At 49.1% G+C, this 18,093-nt stretch overlaps 1 protein-coding gene across 1 annotated transcript in view; it reads right to left on the minus strand.

Annotated features, from left to right (window-relative positions):
* Positions 1–9,055: 9,055 nt before the first annotated feature.
* PSMD1 (proteasome 26S subunit, non-ATPase 1) overlaps positions 9,056–18,093 on the minus strand; it is a 74,828-nt gene continuing 65,790 nt past the window's right edge. The window contains exons 20-25 of the mRNA XM_069865117.1: positions 17,235–17,404; positions 15,451–15,543; positions 13,773–13,865; positions 11,985–12,131; positions 10,061–10,215; positions 9,056–9,264 (exon numbers count right to left, since the gene is read on the minus strand). Coding sequence (XP_069721218.1) covers positions 10,069–10,215; positions 11,985–12,131; positions 13,773–13,865; positions 15,451–15,543; positions 17,235–17,404 — 650 coding nt within the window. The 3' untranslated portion in view covers positions 9,056–9,264; positions 10,061–10,068. The remainder of the gene's footprint in view (positions 9,265–10,060; positions 10,216–11,984; positions 12,132–13,772; positions 13,866–15,450; positions 15,544–17,234; positions 17,405–18,093) is intronic.

Here is an 18,093-nt window from a genome sequence, read left to right on the forward strand (position 1 = left end):
CACAACCCCTCACAAACCCCTCACAACCCCCCTCGGGCCCGTATGGGCCTCACGGACCCTCACGACTCCCCCGGCCCCGGGCGAGGGATCCCCGCGCCGCCGCCCGTCGCCGTGGCAACCGCCGCGCCGCCTCCCGCCCCACGTGACCCCGGCCAGCCAATCGGCGACCGCGCGGCGCCCCGGGCGGCGGCGCCCCCTGCAGCCCGGGCGGGCCCCGCGGCCTGGAAGGGGCTTGGGCGGAGCTGGAGGTGGCGCTGGGAGCTGCTCCCCTGCCTCAGCGCCCGCGTGTGCGGCCCCCGCCGGGCAGGGCGGACAGGAGCGCCCTGGGACTGCGCCCAGCGTGCCGGGCTGCTCCGTGCCCCGGCGGCTGTCGGCTGAGCCATCGCAGTCACAGCGTCAGGACAAGCCCAGGCACAAGGCAGGGCAGGTGGAGACTCACAGAATCACAGAATCACCGGGTTGGAAAGGACCCACCGGATCATCGAGTCCAACCATTCCCATCAGTCACTAACCCATGTCCCTCAGCACCTCGTCCACCCGTCCCTTAAACCCCTCCAGGGAAGGGGACTCAACCCCCTCCCTGGGCAGCCTCTGCCAGGGACCAATGACCCTTTCCATGAAATAGTTTTTCCTGATGTCCAGCCTGAACCTCCCCTGGCGGAGCTTGAGGCCATTCCCTCTCGTCCTGTCCCCTGTCACTGGGGAGAAGAGCCCAGCTCCCTCCTCTCCACAACCTCCTTTCAGGGAGTTGCAGAGAGCAATGAGGTCTCCCCTCAGTCTCCTCTTCTCCAGGCTAAACACCCCCAGCTCTCTCAGCCGTTCCTCATAAGGCCTGTTCTCCAGCCCCCTCACCAGCTTCGTTGCTCTTCTCTGGACTCGCTCCAGAGCCTCAACATCCTTCTTGTGGTGAGGGGCCCAGAACTGAACACAGGATTCGAGGAGCGGTCTCCCCAGTGCCGAGTCCAGAGGGAGAAGAACCTCCCTGGACCTGCTGGTCACACCATTTGTGATCCAAGCCAAGATGCCATTGGCCTTCTTGGCCACCTGGGCCCCTGCTGGCTCATCTTCAGTTGCTGTCAACCAACACTCCCAGCTCCTTGGATTGGCCAAGCCCCTCATTGAGGTTCTATCCCATTTTTAATTAACTAACCGTGGTGTTAATGACCCTCTTGCCATTAACACCAAGTTTTCCTGCAAGCATTTAGTGGCTACAGCAAATTGGTGTTATATCCTGCCCAAGGTTTCAGTCTCACCCCATCCAGCCTCGTTTTCATAGAATCATAGAATAACCAGGTTGGAAGAGACCCACCGGATCATCGAGTCCAACCATTCCCATCAAACACTAAACCATTCGCCTTAGCACCTCGTCCACCCGTCCCTTAAACACCTCCAGGGAAGGTGACTCAACCCCCTCCCTGGGCAGCCTCTGCCAGTGCCCAATGACCCTTTCTGTGAAGAATTTTTTCCTAATGTCCAGCCTAAACCTCCCCTGGTGGAGCTTGAGGCCATTCCCTCTCGTCCTGTCCCCTGTCACCATAAACATCAGAAAAGACCCGTGCCCTCCACCCATTTCACAGCCAGGTGCAGCACAGCACCATCTTTCTTCATTTAAAAGGCTCCTAAAGTGGCAGCCGAAACTGAGCACAGAGCTTTGCATCTGCCCCACACACATGGATTTTCACAAACTTAATATATCACACAAAGCCCAAAAGCTTGGATGGTGGGAAGGGCTGTGTGGGATTTGGGCTTTGCTTGCTTGTATTTTTTCTTCTTTTTCTCCTCCCATTCTTGCAGAATTTCCCTTCCAGCCTGCAGGCAAGGCTGCTGTGCACACGTGGCCTTGCCACCCTCCTGAGTTGCTCGGGCAGAGACACATTTCAGGGAGGTGCTGCCCTGGGGCAAGACCAGGGAGATGCAAAGCTCGTGCCTGAGACCTAAGAAGCAGGACTCCACTGACCTCTCTGTCCAGGGGATGACATTCATCGTTGCGTGGGGCACCCCCCAGCTCCATAGTTGCATTTTTTCTTGGGGCAGATGCCACCAGCACCTCTGCTGTGGGCTGAGCATTCCTGGGCCTGGGTCATTAACTCTGCCAGCTGCAAGCTCAGGGCTAGATCGTAGCCTGTTTCTTGATTAAGAAACAGAAGGCTGCTCTTTATGCCCAAGTGGAAGATTTTACAGGAAATGTTTTCTTGCAGTAGCCTTTCCAGACAGTTGCATTAAAAAGAAAAACAAGGAGTCAAGAGAGGCACATTTTTCAAAGCTTAAACATCCTGGTTTGGTTTTTTTTATGAGGCAAACTTCAGCTTTTAGTTGCCAAAAAATATTTTGGTTTGGATTTTCAGCAAATACTTTGAAGGAGCATTTAGGCAATAGATAAATAAAAAAAAAGTCATTAGAGTTCTAGTTGATGACATGTTATTGCTGGTTGGGTTGGAGCATGGACTGGCTCCTACTGGGACTGGCTTGGGAGCAAAGGGTTTGCTTGGACCGATGTCCTGCACTTGGGCAGGGTGCTTGCCCAGCAGCTCAGACGCTGCTCACCTGCTGAGCTACACAGCAACACCTCCCCAGGGCCCTCTGCAAGGAAAACCAAGGCGGTGGAACTGCAGATCTTCTCTGCTCTCAGCATCAGGCTATCATAAATCGGCTCTATCTCCTTTGGATGGAGCTTGTTTAGCTGCTGCCGAGCCTCGAGTTTCAGCTCTCCCAACCTCTCCCCAGAAGGATTTGGTCAGCCCATGCCAGACGATTTATACGTGGACTCTTCTCCAGTAATTTCCTGTAACTGAAGTCCCTGACCAGCAGGGGTACAACAGAGACTGATTTTGTGCCATAGGATTCATGAAGGTGCTGACAGGGTGAACTCAGCTTTCCTTGAGATCCAGAAGCTTCTCGGCCTGCTCAGTTTAGAGAAGGGAGGAAGGAGGGTCTGGCTGGCGGGTCTCCCAAAACCTCCTTTCAGCTCCATTGCAAAAAGGCGAAGGAGGCTCCCAGGCATCTTGCAGCCCAGTGTAGAAGGAGGCAGAGCTTTCTTCCCCCAAGAGGACTTTGCAGATGAGGACAGGAGCATCCAGGTCTCAGCTTATTGCCTTGAAATGCCAGCCCCTCATGTCCCTCAGGTGTCCACCCAAAGACGAGACACTGCTCTGCAAAATCTTGTTGCCCCTGCACCACCCTGGTGCAGGCTGGTCAAAGCCCAGGCTGGAGGAAGGAGGGAGTCCTCCAATGCTTTCTCTGCTTCTCCATCCTGATAAGATTCCAGCTGTAACAGAGACAAGCTTCATGGATCCCTAAAGGCACAGAGGTGACCACCAGGCGAGACCAGCTGCCTTTGTGGGGCTGGGGGTGCCTCCATGGGGGATGACGGCAGCTCAGTGCCCCGGGCCTGAAGAAAGCCACAGCTGGGCTTTCTGCCATGTGCTCAGCAAGACAGGGACCATTAAGTTCCCAACCAAGGTGATCACCAATGCGTGAGAGGGCTTGGCTTGCAGTAACAGCGAGGCTTTCCAGTCAAAACCGGCAGGGGGCTGGGAGGAGGGAAAACTAGAGATGCTCCATTTAAAAAAAAATAACACAGAGAAAATGGTCAGGGAAGCTGGGTGCACAGAAACAGCAGGGCTGAGAGCATCATCATCAGGAGGAACAGCACCAGTCCCAGTGAGAGCCCCAGGGAACCTCACTGCCTTCATCGCGGGGGCCGTGCTTTGATGCTGTCCCCAACAGCAGCCTGTCCCATGCCACCAAAACAGACCAACAGCCACCTGCCCAATCACTTGGGGACAAATTGGAAATACCTCTGGGCCCACAAGAGGAGTAAACAGCAGGTTCCATCTATGCATGAGCCCATGAACTTGTGTACAGTGCAGATGTTTCATCAAAATAATTTCAGCTGCTTCTTATTCATCCCTGAATCCCAGATTTCATGCTTAAGCTAAAAATGAAATAAGACCTTAGTGTGAGATTAAAGTAAACAGAGAATTCGCCCTGCCCTACAGGACCTATCTCAGCTTCTCCTCTGGGAGACATGGTGGAGAAACAAACAGTTAATCCATCTTGGTTCTCATTGACATGGAATGGAGAAAAACAATTAAATGGGAGAGCCAGCCTAAAACTGAGAACAAAGACGCTGCACCCATATTTCAGGTCTTTTTCCTTCAATTTGAAGGGGAAAAAAATTGCTCAGTGTTTCATCCCTTGCAGGTTATCTTTGGAGGAACAATGTCCCCGTAATTTCTGCTGACAATTAACCTTGCCTGTGCAGCAATTCTTCTCTGGGTCACCAGAGCAGCTATTTATACCCTTGGCCAGGGTTGCTGTTGCCACTGAGTGATTGCCCTTCGCCTTGGGCAGCCCCTGAGCCAGCCCTGCACGGAGGCAGCGGGCGGCAAGTCCTGGAGAGCTCCCCCACGCACCTCATCCTGCTCCCCAGGACCCGCTTCACCTGGAGCCTTACAGTACAGACTCTCCACTGACCATTTTCTGCACACACTTTGTGAACACAAAGGAAAAAAATAAAAATACACGTTGTTTAAACACACACGTGCACGCGGGTGTTGGGAAGGGTCTGTCAGCCCAAGCTGCTGGGGCCTCTGGGGTTTGTGATCTCCAGGACCTCTGATTTGCTGATCTCCGAAGGACTTGGGCAGAAATAGTCGGTCACCTCTCTGCAGTGTGTGGATACTGCCAGTTCCTCCATGTGCTGGAAGAGACACTGATGGTTCAGCCGAGTGCCTGCATGGTACTTCGGAGCAAAAAGTAGAATTTTCATGGTGTGGCCAATGCCAGAACCGGAGAACAGACCTCAAAACAAAACCTGCTATCTCGGCTGCTACCAGTCAGACTATTTGCCCACATGGAGCAGGATTTCAGAGGCCAAGTCAAGCCAGTCCTGAGCTGGAGCCCAGCAGCCTGGGCTGGGGCAGCTTCTCCTCCCAAGGCACAGAGCGTGGGCCAGTCCGATCCCACCAGTGCTGGACAAACACAGAGAACCAGGTCTGCCAAAACCAGCTGTCTTCACAGAGGGAGCAAAGAGCCTCAGCCCCTTTGGATGAAGGCCTTCAGACTCATCCCACCAGGGGCTGCCAGCAAACACCACAAGCCTTGCATGGTCCTGCAGTGTCCGTGTTCCCCATCTCCCCCATCCTGCCACAGAGTTAAGGTGTGCTTGGACCTGGGCTGAAAACCCAACTCATCAGCGACGCGAGAGCCCCAGGCAGGGAAAGAGCCTGGGGGAGGCTGAGGTCTGGCAGGGACAAGGGTGGGGGATGCTCCAGCCTCCAGGATGCAGGGACATAAAAGGCAAATATCGTCACTGTTATCAGTGGCGCCCAAACTTTGCACTGAGCGGTGAGGAGGAAGAGCTTTGCCTGGCCCTGGAAGGAAGGGGAGAGATAGGGAGGGCGGCACTGCTGTGATGGGAATTGGTGGGAGGACAAGATCTGCTGAGTGCCTGTCACTGTCGGCCCCCTCCTTGAATAGCCCTTGCCCTGGGAGCATTGCCCCCAGTATCACCTCCATCGCTTCTGTCCCCAGAGCGGTGCCAAGCAGGGGGCTTGTACCTGAGCTGATAAGTGGAGAGAGTGACGATGTGTCCAGGGCCTCCTGAAGGGCCTCTGGGACTTGTCAGAAGCCTCGTGCTTTTGATGTGATAAGATTTCTGACGAGGGTTAAGGGGAACGAGACCCATTAGACAGGAGGGACAGCAGCCTGCTTCCTGCCACATCGGCCTCTCCCTCAGGCAAACCCAGGAGCTGTTGGGTCCAATTAGCCCCTGGCAAACACCTCAGGGGTGGGTCCCCCTGCAGCATCCCCAGACAGGCCCAGGAGAACAGCACTTCCTAAGAAATCAGCGCTAATGAGTCACCATGGCTGAATAATGTTACTTAAAGCAGCAGCAGGCAGGTTTCCAGGCTCCTGCCACAACCTGGAGATCTGATCTCCAATCTGGAGATCAGAAAGCCAGCAGTGGTTTCAGTCCTCCAAGCCCAGCACTGAGACGGTCCCGCAGTGACCAGCCCCATCCGTCCCCAGGGAATGTGGTCAGGCCCCTTAGCACGGGGACAGGATCCAGCCCAGGTGGCTTTACCCCAGCGCTCACATTGATTTTTTGGTACTTCCCTTGCGAGGCACCATCTCGCAGGAATGCCAAACCCCGGGACAGCCTGGGACAGGAGGATGCCAGGTCTTGGCATCCACCACAAGAAGCCACAGGGCCCAGGGAGGTGGTGGAGGGGCCCCCACCCACCCAAGCACCAAGAGCTGCTGCCAACTGCCCCACAGGCAGTGCTCTAGCTGTCTTTCCAGAGCCCTCCTGGAGGATTTCCAGTGCCTCTCTAGAAGATTTCTGAAGATTTTCTGGGTCTCAGAGCAGCATCCTCAGCAGCCTGATTGGTAAACTGAGGAAATATGTACCGGTTAGAAAAAATCGCACATATTGGATCACGCTATAGTCAGGACATATTGTTATATCCCACAGATTTTCATGAACTCACCATGGGAGGACATCTTGTCCTTGTGCCGCCTGGACCCTTACAGGCAGTGCCCCCGAGCAAAACCCATCTGAGCTACACGCACGGGACCAGCATCCACTGAAGCTGCACTGTGGTGGAAGAGGTTTATTCTTGATGAACTTGCAGAGCCCGAGCACAAGTACCTGAAAGGCTCCCCACTGTAGGAGTGAGGAGCCTGGGCCCTCTGTGGCAGAGCAGGCTCAGACTGCAGAGCTCACCTGGTGAAGGCCCCAAAGCAAAATTCCCATCTACTCACACGAAATGCAAAAGCAGCTGACAAGTCATTCACCGCGAGTGCAGCTTTCTCTCCAGACAGAGGTGCAAACGGGCTGCAACCCCTGGCAGCCTCTTACCGTGCATAAACCAGCCAAGAGAGGAGCCTCTTCTCAACCATCAGCCCTTCAGTGAAAGGTCAGTTTGCACTTGCTAGAAAACACCCCTGTCCAGATCACTCTCCTGAGCAGAAAAACATGGAGCAGGCATCAGGGAAAGCCAAGACAGTGGATGCTTTTCTGCATGTGTTCTCAATCCTAAAGCATGCAGCTCCCATGTGCGTTTACACAGTGGAAGGCAAATATAGCAGGACTCAGAGCCAGGGAAGAGAGGACAGGCCAGATGTCCCTCCCACTGTCTCCAGCCTGGCACACACGGCCTTCTTCTTTCACAGCCACCAAAAGCTCCTCTACAAATCTGACTGCCTGAGTGGAACTGTACCATGTGGCCCCAGAGCAGCAGCTCAGAAATCAGTGTGGGGCTATCTGAGGTTTTTACCTTTGCTGTATCAGGGGAGTTCTGGGAAACATCACTGCCAGAGGCAGGAGTGGTCTCACAGTCACAAGCAAATAATTTAGCACAGGAGTCAAGTCCCCTGGATGGTGCCCCAGGCAGCACATGGCTCGGTGGGAGCTGCTTTGCGTGTGCAGATTTACACAGCCACACTGAGAACCAAACAAGCACCAGGAATACAGCAGCTACCCTGAAACATCTGTTATAGCCTGAACGGCTCAGCAAGTCCTGTGACAGAAGCTCTGTTCACAGCTCAGCCGAAGCACCAACACAGGACTTCAGGTCTAACCAGCTCTTCCCAGCGTTACTACTTGGCCTCAAGAAATCTCCAAGCGATACCCGGCTGGCTGGCGGTTGCTGAATGACGTGAAATGGTTTTTTTTCTCTCCACCCAACGATCTCCCCTCAGCATGATATTTTGTAAAATGACACAAGGCATTACTAACAAATTACCTGAAAAACACACTGGTTGGCATCAGCAGAACATGCAGGAGTAAAGATACTGGTATCCATTCAAAGGGAAAGGGATTCAAGCACCAGCCTCACACAACACACATTCATCCAGCTTCTGCTTCTTGCACCCCAAGACTGGGTCTTACTTTTGGAGCAGCGATTCCCTCTTTACTTCCAGTTTTTCTGACAGTAGTGGTGTCTGTAGCCATTTCAGGTTCATCCCTGGCTCTGCTCCATGGGAGAACAGATCAGAGTGACTGAGAACAGCGAGCTCTGACCAGCACCCTTACTGAGACAACATTTCAACTCGAGGGACTTCTGACTGAAGCCTAGGACTCAAAATTGGCTTTCAGTCCTGTCTCTCTGCTCTGTGCTGCTCTAGCTCTGCAGAAAACCAAGGCAGATCATTCCATTGCTATAGTAACACTCACCAAAATAAACCATCTGCTGGACAAGGTCCCAAGCGCTACATGCAAGATTTGTCTTCCATTATTATTGATGCACATGAGATTGTGGTATGTTAACATGGAGAAAAATACTCCCAACATACATACATAAAAACCCCACTCCATGTGATGCCGTTTCACACGTTGGAACTTCTCCCAGCATTTGTCTTCCAGCTGACCAGGCCCGCAGTCTGGCTCGCTGGTGATGCACCCTTTGGAGTGTCACAGCCCAACAGGTGAAGGGCTGGCTGGGCCGACAGCAAAGAGTGGAGCTGCATTCTTTCCTTCTGACTGCTGCTCATTCCATAGCCCTGACTGTAAATTCCCTTTGCCTAACGATGCACATCAGAAGAACGACTTGCACGTCTGGATTCACCCCATCTAGGCCTGCAATGTGTTTCTAGCTGCCAGCTCACATCAGCTATTATGCTCGTATTTGGTGAAATCACTGAAAGCCCACAGGAAAAAAAAGGGATTCTGTGAAACAAAGAGAAACACTTCCCATTTCCCCATCACTAACACCCAGGGCTCCTCTGTCAGCACAAACACCAGGATGAGCAAAGGGGAAGATCAGAGCGAAGTCCGTTCCACAGAGGTGGTTTGGAAGCAGCTGCTGGCAAGTAGAGACCTGCCCTCTCTGCAGGCATCCGTGCTCTGGGTGGGCCAGGCTGGAGTTGGTGACCTTGCTCAGCCTGAATGAGTGCTAGAGAAAGCCGAGATTCCAACAACTCTACAGAGCAGCAGAGTCAGTCAAGCTTTGCTGGAGGAAGATGCACAACTTACGTCTAGTTTATGACATCTGGGGTGAGTGGCTTCTTTTTTTTTTTTTTTTTTTTAAAGCAGCAAGTTTTCTGTCAAGAGTTTTTAATATATTTATTTGAAAACAAGGTTTTGTGAAAGAGTACACTAAATAGCATATATCTGTTCTTCAGCCATAAAACACGGACTATCAGCTTTAGCTCAGCACAGGTTGGGGCTGCATGCACTGAACAGCAGATTTCAGTAGCAAGGTCGTCATGTCTGTCTTTCTGATATCAAGCATAGTGTCTTCTTTAGAGGACATGAACCTGGAGAAGGGGGAGAGAGAAGCCAGAAAAGCAAATACATTTAACTAAGGCTTCTTGTGATTGGCCCCATGCACTCACCCAACCCTGCCTCTGTTTTAGCGAGGAGTTTCTTTTCCTGCCCATCCACCATTCAAGAACATCATCTTTGCTCTTGGGAGCACTGGGACGTGCCAGCCCATATTTGGAAATAAAGCAACTGGGTTTCTGCCTTTCAGTGAGAAACTTGAACATCAGTTCAGGCACTTTAACTGAGGAACCTGAAAACCCCACCACTCACTGCCTAGAACAGGTCTACAAGTATTGTTATGTTGGGCTCAGAGAGCACCACAAAGCCCATGACTATAGTATCTTTAGACTCTGCTAAGACCTGCAAGACAGTCCCAGAACACAGAGTAGTTCTCTTTCAACCAATCCTGCCACGCTGAGGTCAAGTAGATGACAGCTCTGTTACATAAACCACTTGCCCCTCTGGGATCATCTTTCATGAGCATTATTCCGCACTCAGCTGCTGACCCCACGCACTGCGCTCTCTGCCCAGCGAGGTCCTACTCAAGAGCAGCCAAGCCTGTGAGATTAGAGACCAGATCCAGTATGACTGGTCAGGCCTGATCCAGAAGAGCAGGTTTCTCTTTTATTGCTACCAAACTCTTCATATTGGGACAGAGCATGCTTCTGAAACTGGTGAAGAAAAAGAGCTAAAACAAGAGTGTGGGGTGCTGGTAGCTGCTTCAGTTGATCCAAAGAAGCTTTTCCCACATGTGAATTGATAAAGGTGACTCTGCAAGCTCCACTGTACCTTGGGTCTTAATCATCAATGTACTCAAAGGGCTCTGGTGGTTCAGGTTCCTGCTCCTCTTCCTCAATCTTTGGACCGTGAGCTGCCACGGGTTCAACCAGCTCCTCCATATCCTCGCTGGTGTCCTTCAGAATGATGATGCCTCCGATGGAAAGCTGCAAGACAAGTGCCATGAGCATTAGAGCTGCTCACTTCTGTCTCATGGTGCAGTGGTTGTGACCATACGAGACACCTGAGCAGGAGTGAGTTTCAGACAGCAAAGCACTTGACACCCACCTGAATCCCTGCCTGATAAGGGAAGGGAGCAGACAGAGCCTATCCAGGCTGCCTTATGTATTTCCACTATCTAAGTCTCAGTTCAATAGAAAATGGCATCTGGATTCACAGCTTTACCCCAGTCCCAAACTGGAGCTTTCCACATGAAAACTAATTGAACCATAATTGCTTTATAAGGCTCATCTTTTCAGGGCAACAAAGCTTAACGAAGCCTCTCTGTGTGGCAACCTCACAGGAGGGTATCTGAAACAGAGACTAATCTGATCACCAGCTTCCACCGACTGAGGAATCCTATTAGCAGAACCTCATAAAACAAAGCAGAATTAATTACAAAGATCACAACCAAGATCCTGGCAGACTAAAGCAGATCGGTGTGTCTCCAGGACTGAAATGCGAGGTGCAAAGAGGCAGTGCTGTGTCATGACTAGCTGGGATCAGAACGTGGAGCGCAGCAGACGGCATTTCAAAGAAGCCTTTCACTCTGGCACTCCCCAAAGCACAGCAAAGCTCCAGAACAGCTCCACTTCAAGACCCTCTGTGGTTACACACCCTAAATCTCAGTAAAAAACCTGCACTGTTCTCTTCAAAGCCTGCGTTTGGCGGGGTAGGCAGGAAACTGCACTCTCCTCACCAAGGACTCGGCTTCTTTTGAAACGGAAACACACAGCTACATCTGTCCACAGCATGAGTGGACCGTGTAGCAGATCTTCTCACTCCAAATGCCAGTTGGGTCACCTCTACTTTTTTAAAGGGTAGAAACGGAAAAATCCTTCCACAGCTTTGTTAAAGGAGACGTTTCAAAAAGGGGCAGATGCACAGAGAATTCCACTGTGCTGATGCATTTACAGGAAATCCATTTATTAAAAACATGACTATTTCCCTGGAAAAAATAATACTACTTCTGAACACGGTTTTCCCACGTATAATCCTGCAAAAAGGGGAAGTCTTGAACAAAAATAAAGGCCAGAAGAATTTGGCTCAGGAGATTTAGCACTCAAGAGCAAGCTTATTAGCTTTGCAATATGTTAGAGCATCACACAGAAAAGTTAGTTAATCTTTGGGCTAATGCTAAAAGGTTTTTTTCATTCTCCATCTGACAGCCATACACTATCTCTTCTGCATGTTAACAGGGGATGTAGGCACTTTTCTAAGGTCAGATGTAACTGAAAAAGAAGTATGTCTAATGAAAAGAACCCCTCCATTTAGGTATAAATGCCACTGCAGAATAATAAAGCCACCGCACGAGTCCTAATATATTTCATTTCTTTGACAATGAGCCTGTACAACTTCTCAACCCATTGTAAAGATCATGGCTCAGTCTTTAAGTCCCCAGTAATGTCATTAATACACAGAGCATGTCTGATCGATATCCATTTGGCATACAGAGAAGAAAGAAAAATAAAGCAGCATTAACATGATGAAAAGGTTTGCAGCAGCTCTGGCATTGCCCCAGCTGGAATTGCACATGATCATTTGGAGAGAGGGACATTTAAATGCAAACATGACAACAGTGAAGCTGCAAATCTCTAAGGCAGTGATTCTCCAGCTGCGAGGGGCATTCACGTACACACAGAATTTTGGGCCCTCACGCGCAAGACCAGCACTGGGAAAGCTCTGTCAAGAGCACAGTCAAGAAGGCAAAACTTACTGGTTTGAAAGGCTGGTATCGGCAGCTCTCTGTCATAGTGAGAACTTTCAGCTGAGCAGGCATGACTCTGGCTGGGTTGTCCAGAAGCTGGAAGTTGGGTTCAGGCTCCTTTTTCTTTTCTTTTTCGTCCTTCTTTTCAGTGTCATCCTGTGGAAGAGGAGGAGAACATGATTTTAACAGTAGTCTCCAACCCTTTCACTATTCAGGAGGATAAGGTACAACCTGCTGCATTTAACACATGCAGCAATTCCAGAGCATGGTGAGAAGTCACTCTCCTGCTGACGAACAAGCTAAAAGGTATCTATCAGCTGAATGCCAGCATGGATCTAAGTTTAGATCATCATCGTGGCAATGCCTCGCTCTCAACTGCAGGTGAAAAGAACAAGAGGTGGTAGCGGAACAGTTTACAGTTTCCCTTAGAAAGGGGAGCCAGAGGTAAAGTCACCACTCTTTGTTCACTACTGAAGATTCTTTAGTATCATTACTAACCACACGAAAATTGCCAAAAGCTGCCCCTGTATTTTCGCAGCTACAGAGCTGTCACTGACAGCAACTCAACCAAAGTGACTTGACCTCAGTGGCTCCCTAGGGAATTGCAGTTAAACCCTCCTTTACCAATGACTCAGCAGCTGGAGACAAGAGCTCCGAAGTAAAAAACACAGCATCCTTTACATACTTAAGAATATGGATCATGTTTTCCCTCTTGCTCGGGAACATCTGAGCTGCAAACAAAAAGAAGACCGCAGGAAAAATGGAAACAACCACTAGGAAATGATCAGCAACACCACTAAATGCATGACACATCCTCTAACAGCAGACAGTACTTTCTCTGGCACAGTGACTACTTGTTGCTGTGCAGATCTCTTAGAAGCTATGGATTAACAGTCCTGTAACAGGCATAGAAGAAAAACAAGAAAACAATTATACCTCCAAAACATTAGGACAATAGCAAAACACTTGACTGAAACACAGCAGGTGGCAGCAAGCTGCCTTTTTACCACCCTTGTTTTTCTGCTCCACTAAACCAGGAAAACTTTTCAAATGTGTGGAGTGCACACACACACAGACGTGGCACGTGACTCCCTTCTCAACACCTGAAGATAAATGTAGATTGCAGCAATTTTAGAAGAAGCACACATGCATTCAGCACATTTTGCTTAGCATATCGTGCTGCAAGGACAACTCAAAGAAAAGGCAATGTTTGAGGAAACATTGATAAAGGAGCAAAAGGAGAAAACCCAGAGATTCAACCTCGCATTCATGAGATGATTAATTTTCTGGGCCAACTGTGTAAAGTTCCATGCCTAAAACATGGCTGCATTTAAGTAGGTCTAGGGAGGTAATTTTACACCTACACCTTTGATCTTAGGCCACACTCCCTTCACAGACCATTTGTGTGTTTCTTTTTAAAACTAGGGAGACTAACAATTCCTTGACCATGCTGCTTTTCTGACATAGATGTTAATGTGGAATCAGAAAGCTTGCTACCAAACTTGTCAGCATAACACATTTTCAGCTCACAGCTGTCCTTGGCATATCTGCATCTGTTAGCAAAGCACAAAATGAAGGGTCCTTTGTCAGGTAATAGCAAGAATTTTAACTGCTGTATGTTTTCAAAATTACAGCAACCACCAAGAATTCACTATCCAGCCATTTCTCAATCCCTCATCCTGCTCCAGGATGACACATTATTCACAGATAAGACGACAAGTTCCAGTGTCAGTTCGATGACCCACATTTAGAGGGTGGGGGGGAAGTAGACATTAAACTTTGAATGTTTACACCCACCACTTCCATCTTCTCCTCTTCCTTCTTCTCTTTCTCCTTCTCCTTTTCCTTCTTCTTGGCTTTCGCGGTGATGGATAGCACAGCAGTGGAAACCTGGACAGATCAACAGAGGAGGCATTCAGTTTGACAGCAACGCTGTGCTTCAGCTCCCCAGGCAGGGGAACAAAGGGCAATCAGTGCTAGGTCAGTTCTCAGTGCAGGTGTCAAAAAGATCAGTTCCACTTCCTACCCACTGCTCTGTTTAACAAACAAATACACCATGGCTAAAGTAAATAAATGGCACAGATGGGACAAAAAAATGCCATGAATGCAGAGGGGGTCAAGCCACACATGCAGGAGACCAAATTTCCTAATTTAGAGATTAATCATTACCGTCTGGGTCTCTATACAAGAGGTTTGTTTGTTTATTTTTGACAGAGCAACAAATGGAATTCTTGTTACAGTGAAACCCGTTGTCAGAGTCTCCAAGGTAAAGAAACATGTACGTAGATACTCTTCAGAACGACCAAAAGCTGTTCCACTGTTTTTATCAGACAACTGTGTTGATCTAAAGAAGTGAGTATGCAAAAAGCCCTACACATGAGCCCTCAGGAGGCTCTGGCACTCCTGAGCTAGAAAATGCCCAGAAGCAACACTCAAATGCAAGAATTGAGCACGTCTGCCTTCCAGTGAGCACATCTCTCTATCCACAGTAACTGTCTCTGTAAGGCAGTTACTTGCTCAGAGGGACAGGGAGCAACCGCATTTGTCATGTGGCTAGTGAGGCTCTCTAGGCTCAATATGAGCCCTTAGCACATTGTAATTTTGGCCAGGGAAGTTTAAAAGAGAAGGGATTTCTCTGTTGCCCATCCTGTTCCAAAGACAAGAAAGCAGCTGTGAGCAGCGAGCTTTGCCTTTCATCAGAGTTCATCTCTGGGTTCCTTGTTGGCTTGGAAATCTGTCCTGTGCAGCATTCAATGCTGGTAAAATGTTTTACAGTTTTCACACAATGTCATTCATCAGCATGACAGGCCTGAGGTCTCCACTGCTGCGATTGCTCCCCAAGGGCTGCTCTGCCTGCTGCTGTGGTCTGCTCGACAGCTTTTACCATCTTATGCCAGGAGACAAATTGCTTCCACTATTGTCCCACTTGTCATCCCAAAGGTCTCATCTCTTCCTTTTCAATACCTAGACACTCTCAGTTCCACATTTACTGATCCAGGGGCCCAACAACTATTATCCCAGCACACAAGCTCACTGCCCTGAGCCCAGCTACACTTCTGTCCTCCCATATGGATTATTTGGGAAGTGTCCCATCTAACATTCTCAATGTTTGTACTGCAGCAGCATTCTGAAGTCCAAGTGGTGAACAAAGACCCCAATGTGCTCAATACCGCATAAAGATGATACGCATACAGATCAGTGGCGCATGGAGAACAGTTTTATGAATCAATGCTTCTGCTTTATCACTGGAGACAAGAGAGGTTCCAGGCGACTCAGCAGCATAGCAGTTGTATGCCATGATCAGCAACAGTCCCAGACGCAGCAGGGAAAAATAGCTAGAATTCTCTTTCAGAGACAATAGTGCCTGCCAATATTTCTTTTGTTCTTTAGATTCCCCGTTAGTGCCACCAAAGTCAATGTTTATACAGGAGAAGAAGGGGTTAGTCTTCATAACTCAGCAAGCTAGCCCAAATACCTTTTCTTTTTCCTTTTCCTTTGGTACCTCAAGAGGTGGGGGGTAGGCAAATGTGGATGGCTTACAGTTGGACTTATACTGGACTTTTGGCATCTAAGACAGTGAAAAAAATTGTTAGAGAAGAGAAAAGCAGGCAAAAAAAAAATCCACAGTAGAATAATTACTTTAGCTTCATTTTCCTTCCAGCAGAGGCAAACACAGATCCTCTAAAGAACACAAGCTTCCCCTTCTCCCCCTCCGGAAGCTGAGAAATTGTTATCAGTGGCAACAGTTCAACTAGAACAATGTTATTGAATTATTCTCTAATTTGAGTCTGGCAAGCTCCCCTAGCTTTCTCTGTACACTCCATGCTATTCACACCATGCTTTGTTTTCATTGCTTCGAAGCTTTTGTGGTTTTGCTGTTATTGCTGTTCCTGCTCATATTAACAGAAAATTGGTTTAAGATCTAAGTGAAGATCTGCTCTGCTAATGCACGCTAGGGCAAACCAAGCACTGCCTGACATGCACCTCTTGCAAAAGGGCAGTACATTTTGGGGGTAGACTACTGATTTCACATATTCTCTTATTCTCAGCTACTTAAGCAAGGGTAGAAAGCATCTTCTGACAGGCAATCCAAATTCTTAAACCGAATTAATTTCTGCAGTATCTCCGGCCTCTTCCTTTCTGACATAGGATGGAGCAACAAGAGAACAGGGGCTGTGCTGGGGAAGCAAGGCAGGTGTGCTGCAGCCCCTAACATACATCCAGCTTGTAGCTGGCTTTAGTATGCAAGTCAAGTTATCCAACATATCGTGACCCAGAACTATTTGGGCTCCCTGGAAACTCTAAGAGATGGGGACAGGGAGCCAAAAAGGTGCTGAGCCTATCACCACCGGGGAGGCGTAGAGACAAGCATATCACTTCCATCACAGAATTAGTCTCTTACATCAATGCAATGTGAAGTATTCAGGGCAGAGAAGGGAAAAAACCCAAACACATAAAGCATTTTCATGCAAATCTCTCTCTTCAAACAGAGTGAGAATTTTGAGCTGTGCTTAGACTTAACTCAATGCTCAACCTGAGACAGGTGGAGAAGAGCAACCCAGAGCCATAAGGTGTTGGTCCAGGGGCTGCAATCCATCCAGCTGGCTCAGTCCCACAGAGGGACTCAGAGCAGCCCAGCCCTATGTCTGCCCAGGCTGCAGCACCAACAGGAGGGGGCTGCACACCCTGCAATGCCACTTGCAGAAGTTTTCTTGTGGAAGTTACTGGCTCAGTTCTTCAGCACTGCGATTCAGCGTGGCACGCAGTTTGCAGGGGCCATACCACGACTGAGCAGTTGGAGAACAGATGCACAAGAAAAGTGCAGTACCCATGACTGCTTGGTTTAGTGTTTACTCCCCAAGGAATCCAAATAAATCCTGTTTTCCCATTGCCACATTTCCTAGGGGAGAATATCACATAATTTGGAAGGGCAGGGGGGTGACATAGATTTTTTTTAAAAAAAGACCTTGACCTTCTGGAGCGATAATAGGGTGGCCTCTGCCCACATACACTGACCACAGTTCCTTTCTTTGCAGCAACTCTGAAATAAAGGGGCCGAAGTCTGCTCTCTACATTTTTCCTGCCCTGGCTCTGCCATCCAAGCCTGCTTTTCAGACTTCTTCCAGTAAGCACCTTCCTTGGCACAAACAAGCTAGAGATATGCAAAAAAACCCAAGAAATCCATACACACCCCTCCCAAACCACTCGAGTCTTCCAAGTAAGTATCAGCACCTCTTCTCCTCTCTGCTCATTACGTACCTTAAGATCCTTGTTAAGGCCAATGACACAGGTTGGGGTAAAAGCCAGCGACAAGAAGTGTGACAGTGGGAACCAGAACCAGAACTGGGTGAAGACCAGAACCCCCACCACAGAAGGCATGTGAGTATGTCCCGTCCTCGACTGCAGCGAAATAGTTACGTTATGGCCCCCTGAGAGGAATCATAAATGAAACAAATTACTCAATGCATTCCCGGGTATTCTACAAAGACACCTGATCAACACACCCCTAAAAGAGCTGCTGAGAAGGGGGTTACAGAGCACAAGCCAGGCCACAATGTTGTTAGCTTTCTCCTTTGAATACACCTCCCTCCTTCACTGTGATCTCAGCTTACACAGAAAAATGGATGGGCACTGTAACCAAACTGCTCTATCTGCTAGATATTACCCAACCACAATCAATGAAGACAGCTGTTTTTCCAGGCTACAGGTTAAACAAAATTACAATGCAGAAGGCAGGGAGTAGGGGAGAAAAAGGCAAACCTTTGCTGCAAACAGTTTTAAAACATGGCATACAAATAATCCCCAAGACAAGACTCGGAAGGAAAACAGAGCATATAAAGCAGTGCATACAGAAACTTTTTTTTTTATGGCTGCCTCCTTGACCTGTCAGTTATTCAGAAGAAATACGCCTCGGTTTTTATCCTACACCATCTCAGTAGAAAAAAATGTAAACAGCAGCAACTTCAGAAGTTGCTTCTAGAGGTTATCAATCTAAGCAGCAGAGAGACAAGCTCCTGCAGTCTTTGTAGCAAAATTACATCTCTGCCAGAGACCAAAGTCTTAGCTTCGCACTTGCAAAGCAGAGACCAAAGCAGCTCCATGTGTTGATGAAGTCCAG

The sequence above is a fragment of the Phaenicophaeus curvirostris genome, chromosome 10 (assembly GCF_032191515.1).
Source record: "Phaenicophaeus curvirostris isolate KB17595 chromosome 10, BPBGC_Pcur_1.0, whole genome shotgun sequence".
In the NCBI taxonomy this organism is placed as follows: domain Eukaryota; kingdom Metazoa; phylum Chordata; class Aves; order Cuculiformes; family Cuculidae; genus Phaenicophaeus; species Phaenicophaeus curvirostris.